Raw genomic sequence first — 6,136 nt, 5'->3', positions numbered from 1 at the left:
TCCAGGATTATCTTCTGTGTCTGTGTTAATTGGTTTCCCTTTTCTTTGTTGAAGAGGGTCTGTGCAGTCTTTCTGCCTAGTCTGCCATCTTACTGGAACTCCTCTTAAGATATTATTTTGAAGCTACAAACCATGATCTTCTTTTCTTTGTCCTTAGAATATATGCTATTAGGGATGTACAAACAAATCACTGCTACAAAGCCACTGCAAATAATTCTTTAATATCCCCAAATTGATAGACAGTTAGTCTCATTTGCTTCATTTGTGTTAAAATTTTAGCAATTGCTTTATTTTTATTTTTTATTTACATTACTTTCTAAATCATAAAGCCTGCTTATATATGATTCTGCAGTTAAAACAACTAAGCAAACTACATCCAGAAGGATGTATATCCAGCTCTTATCTCAGTGTTGCCTTCTAGGGGGTCACCATTTTTATTAGTATTTGATTTATCCAGTTACCATTTCTTTGTGAAAACATAAGCAAATATGTACAAGTCTTCATATTTCTTTTCTTTATTACACAAAAAGGTTTAGACACCCCCACATTGCCCTGTGCCTTTTATCATCGTTATACTCTTAGGCATGATCTTCAAGCTATATTATAGACCTTTTTTCCTCTTTCCTTTTTACTTGTTTATTACAAAGAATATGAAAGCACTTGACTGCTAACCAGAAGGCCACTCCAAGGTTCAAACCCACCAGCCACTCCTCGGAAGGATGGTTGGGCAATCCTACTTCTGTAGTGATACTGCCTTGGAAACCCAAGGAGGGGTCGCTATGAGTCAGGGCCGACTCAACGGCACATAACAACAACAACAACAACATATATTATTTTATTATTATTATTATTATCATTATCTTGATTTGGGTGAAAGTTACAGAGCAAACTCATGTTCCATGCAACAGTTCACCCGTATTTTGTTTCATGACGTTGATTGCAATCCCCATAATTTAATAGCTCTCTTCTCACTTCCTCCCTGTGGTTACTTTTTCCTGCCTCTTTCTTTCCTCTGCATTTCTGCGCTTTGAGCTATTCCCTGTGCAAATACTGCCCTTCTTATCTCCCACGGTCAATTGTTCTAAGGAGTGTACCTACTTGATATAAATGTTCACCTTGTTGTTGTTGTTATTTGCCATCGAGTCAGCCCTTCATTCTTCTTTGCTCTAGATGAGGTGAAATCAATTGTTGCATCCTAGACGGCTGCTTGCAAACTTTCCTCATTCTTTCTTAATTGGCATGATATTTCATTATATGGATGTACTATGTACAGGTAGTCCCTGATTTACAGGATTCTGTTCCAAAAACCTCATCATAAGTCAGTTCTGGCTTAAGTTGAAAACTTCTTTTCTTGTTTTTAGTTGTCATTATTATTGTCTTTCATTGCTAGTGACTTTATAAATCTGATCTTTGTCACTGGAGGTTGGAAACATAACATATAACAACTATAAGTGAACATCTGAGAATGATAACATCAGTAAATTCCATGCTGCAACATTACATGTAGTACATATTACTAAGAATAATATGTGCAAAAAACAAAACAGTTGTAAGTGCAGTTCGTCATCATTTGAATACGTTTTAAGTCAGGGACTGTCTGCATGTGCAAAGGTTATGCCTTATTTTTCAGAGACCTCTGAACCATCAAAACTCAATCACATATCCTTTCATCCTTGTAGCATTTCTCACATGCCCTGTGCATAGTCACTGAAATTGTTTCAATAATTAAAAAAAAGCATATCTTTTCAAGACTAGTTTTTCTTCTTGTTTTCAGCTCCCTAAAGGCAGGTACTACATCATCCCTGACAGCCTTTACTACGTCTTTACCAAGTCTTTCTTGATCTTTTGCTCCTTGATTTAGTGTTTTTCCTCTTCCTTCTCTAGTTTTACAAAATGGCATTCTCTGCAGAGGAAATAACAGAAGCAAAGGCTCAGCAGTACAATTAGAGTATAAGGGTGTGTTTAGAAACAGTAGGTAGCCCTAGCTGTGGAAAGCCTAGAGCAAGTGTAGGCAAGAGAGAGGAGATAAACTCTCGCTTAGCAGTAAGAGTGAATGCAGATTCCATCCAGTCCAAGAAAAGCACTATTTGGTGGCCTGAAGTTAAGCAAAGATGGATGATTATATTGAGGTCTGTCTTCTCGAAGATCTGGAAGTGCTGCAAGCAAAAATGATGAGAGTGGAAAGAATAGCTGATATTATGTTCCAGAACGATAAGATGTTGAATTAAGAGGTTGCCAAGACTCCACTGTTGCCCAGACAAATTCTTACCCCGGATTCTAGTTTCTGGACCTGCTTTCTCCCTCCCTTCAAGGAAGTTTCCTCAGCTTCCTCCAGCCTTTTTTGTAAGTCTTTGATTGCCTGTTGCATATACTTTCTCATCCTTTCCAGTGGGCATTGGTGATTTGCTCCTCCTTCGATTTTTCTGCCATGTTTGCTGCTTTAAAAAGAGAAAAGGCACTGAGCTAAGCAAGCAGCCAATTCATTTTCACATTTCTACTCACAGTCTTCATTTCATGTATGATCACATGTCATGCCCGCATATATCAGCTCTCCCTATCACACCCTCTCTAGCCTTTGCTGCCCTTGAGCTCGTGAATTAATAGGCAATGGAGTCCACAACAACTATGGGAGAGATTGGGGGGGGGGGTTAAGGTGAAAAGCACTCAGATAAAGTACCCATACAAACATTTTTACACAACACCTTTTCTGAAAGGAAGATGACCATGAACTGAATAAAGCACCAGGATATCTTCTGTACCGGTGTCACATGATGCATCTGGAAAAGTACAGAAAAGGGCATGTGAAAATCTCTTTTTACATCTCACTTTTATAATTCTGTGATTCACAAGTACAAACAAGTTTAGGCTCCAGGAATTTGGCACCAACAGAAGCTCTCAGTGCCAATAATCTGCATGAGGAAGGTTAATTCTTGCTTATGAAACTTGCTCTTGGCTTCGGCTATGTGTACAAGGGCTTGATATCTCAGTGCTATTATTAAGAACTGTTTCATGAATCTCTTAGTGAATTTAATGTGAGAACACTGCCCTTCCAGCCAAAGCTTCTCTGTCTATCAGGTTACCAACCATCTGTATAATTTAAGTGTGAGACGTCTGTGCAGATGGTGAGGGCAGAGAATGAATTATGGAGGCATCTCTGGGTTCTGCCATGCAGAGTGGGAACTCAGAGTAAAGCTATTGAAGAATTGCAGGGGTGGAGTGGAGAGGCAGTGAGTTCACTTTTCAAATTGCCAGGAAAATCTTGTAACAGCAAGGTTAAGTGGATAGCTTCTTTATAATGTGTGACTGCATAAATTTATCAAGCAGGAGTAGAAGCTCTTTTTATTCTTTCCTATCTCTGTGGATTTTCATAAACATTAAGCATATTATTTTTGCCTTGGCCATCAAACAATTTTAAGATTTCACATACCTCTTTTCTGTCAGTAGTAATGTCTGCCTTGATGCAAAATGGCTGAGTGACCGGGAATGCTCCTCCACCCCTAGAAGGGGGCTGAATTTGACAATGTCCTGGCAGCTAGGATGTGGTTTAAAGGTTTTGTTTCATTCCCCTACTGCTAAATAACTTGGGCAAATATAGACACAAGCTCTTCTCTTTTGGAATTTTAAAAAGACTAAAGTTAATCCTAATTGAATATCCTGTTCTCCAATCCTCATACTTTTTGTAGCAAGATCATCAGCTTCTATTAGACGCAGCTTGGTCAGGGCTGTTGCATATGACTATGCATCTGATAGACTGCACAAGGCATTTTCTGGGAGAAGGGGTGAGTAGAGGCTGATATCAAGCCCAAACTTCACTTAGCAGCTCCTTGGTCCAGCAGTCCCAGAGTCTCCCTATGCAAACCTCCCCCAACACCAATGTTTTTTGCTCAGTGGTACCTTTTGTTTGTCATACGCTTTCAGACAAGTGCTGCCTCTCTCCAGAAGGGATGCCCAGAAGGTGGCCTTTTTCCTGTTTCCACAAGCAAGGATACAATCAGGGCTGGCAGCCCACCCTGAGCTGAGTGTCATTCAGGAAAAGCACTACCACCACCAAGTTCAAATTTGCAGACAAAGAAGGTACATCAGCCCTGAAGCTCTTCTTTACCAACCTGATTTTGCTACTCAAACAGTAATATGGATTATCAAAAATAAGTGAAACCAACATTCTTTCTGGATCCTCATCAGAAAACCATTACAGACCTAAGGAAAATAGCTTTTTGTAAGGAAACACAGGAAGAATTGTTTCTAGATGCTAGATATATTGATTCACAAGCGGAGTGGCTTAACTCTTCCTTTCATAAGGTTTTGCTCATAGCAAACCAACAGTTCCTTTTCATTGCCAGAGTAGGTTGAAAAGGAGGAGTTAATTGCCTTAATTTTGCAAGAAGGGGACAGAGAGACTGAAGCCTGAGCCCACCTCCTCCTGGCAGTGTGGGGAATCAATAGAATCATTTTTGGGTGCAGATTTGCCCCAGCCCCTTGGCCACTGCTCTGGTAAACTCTAGAAGATAGGAGTGGGCAGAAGCCAGGGGACTCACCTTGGTGGCTACCTTCTTGTCCTTCTGCATGTTGACAACCCTGCACCACCACTTTGGCTTTTCTTTTCTTGCAGTCAGCAACATCAACTATTAGTTTCTTCTTCTGGCTGAGGAAGCTTGTGTTCTGCGGAAAAAAGAGGAACACCAATCAGGGGAGTTAGGTACTGCAATGTACCTGTAAGCTGGTGGGAACTGGCTCTGGCCAGTAGAGCCTTATTCTAATCTGTCATACTCAGTTAAGCAATAATTCCAGCTCCAGGAGGGCACAAATCCATCTTGGGAGAAGTACAACCAGAATGTTCCTTAGGAGCTAGGATTAAGAGACTTTGTTTCACTTACATGTTATCAGGAGGGACCAGTCCCTAGAGAAGTACATCATGCCTGATAAAGCAGAGGGTCAGAAAAAAAAAAAAAAAAAAGAGGACCTTAACAAGGTGAACTGACTGAAACAACAGATTCAAACAAAGCAATGGTTGTAAGGATGGGTATGTTTTGTTCTGTTATGTACAGGGTTGCTGTGAGTTGGAAATGCCTTGATTGCATAACAACAGGAGGTCACTTAGAAAAACCATCTGCACCATCAAAAGATACTAGAATGAAAGGAGTTTCATGCATTAGATGTTCAGTATTAAAGAGATGGCAGCCTGAATCAGAAAGGAGAACTGGATCTCAGGTAACTTACAAGTCCCAAACAGGTATTTGGTCTTCCCTTCTGCTCTTTGATGTGGTGGAAGCAAGTGTCCCAGAGCAGAAGTCAGGGTCAACCGCAGATATCTGAGGAGCAAGTGGGTGAGGAATAAAAATCACAGTTCCCAGTGTGCTGCTGCTGGAAGAAGAGGGAGAGAAAAAAAGAAAAAAACCCTCTTCTCTTTATCCACCTCCATTCCTATCTGACTTTGCGACGAGAAGGTGGTGGGAAAAGTAGTTTAGAATGAGCCTCATTCTCTAGCCCTTAGGGACCCACAATACAAGAAGGGATTCTTTATGTTCTGCTGCTGGTGCTGCCCCAGTTCTTTCCATCCTAGTTGTGACACTAGAGGCCAAAGCTCCTTTTGCTGCTATTTGGTCCATCTTTGAAGCACAGCTTTTCTGGGGTTGTGAAACCTTAGCATAAAGAGTGTATATAAAAGCACAAGCTTTCTACTTTTTATTTCTCCTCATTATCCTTTCACTTCCTACCAGCCAGTGCCTCTCTCAGTGGCAGGCTAAAGCCTTGGAAACAGAGAGATATTTCTGCTTCACACGAGCTCTGCCCTGCTTCCTCTATGGCATGTGACATTTTCATCAAGCTTGTCAGTCTTTGTCCTTGTGCAGAGACTGGCTTTGTGCACCTTGGGCTTTCCATTGCCAGGGGTATGGCTGGTAGGGATAAATAAAGCTTTTCCTGAAGTATTCTCTAGATGCTTGCTGTACCCAACTCCACAGAAACTTTTTCTTTCTAAAGGAAAGAACAAGTATAAATGCTGATGTGTAGAATCATTTAAAATCTGCTAGGAAGATAATATGGGGGCAGTAGGAGCTCTGGTAGCATAGTGGCTAAGACACTTGCCTGCTAACCAGACGGCTGGCGGTTCAAACCCACCAGCCACTCCTCGGAAGGA

At 41.0% G+C, this 6,136-nt stretch overlaps 1 protein-coding gene across 1 annotated transcript in view; it reads right to left on the bottom strand.

Annotated features, from left to right (window-relative positions):
- The window catches only part of MYH15 (myosin heavy chain 15), a 214,061-nt gene that overhangs the window by 18,680 nt on the left and 189,245 nt on the right, over nt 1-6,136 (bottom strand). Inside the window, 3 exon segments of the mRNA XM_042781754.1 lie at nt 2,264-2,388; nt 2,391-2,438; nt 4,536-4,675. Coding sequence (XP_042637688.1) covers nt 2,264-2,388; nt 2,391-2,438; nt 4,536-4,675 — 313 coding nt within the window.

Source organism: Orycteropus afer, unplaced genomic scaffold (assembly GCF_000298275.1).
Source record: "Orycteropus afer afer isolate SDZICR_OR568_19922 unplaced genomic scaffold, OryAfe1.0 scaffold00166, whole genome shotgun sequence".
Lineage (NCBI taxonomy): Eukaryota > Metazoa > Chordata > Mammalia > Tubulidentata > Orycteropodidae > Orycteropus > Orycteropus afer.
Note: the sequence above shows the minus strand (reverse complement) of the source record. Positions and strands in the feature narration are given on the sequence as shown.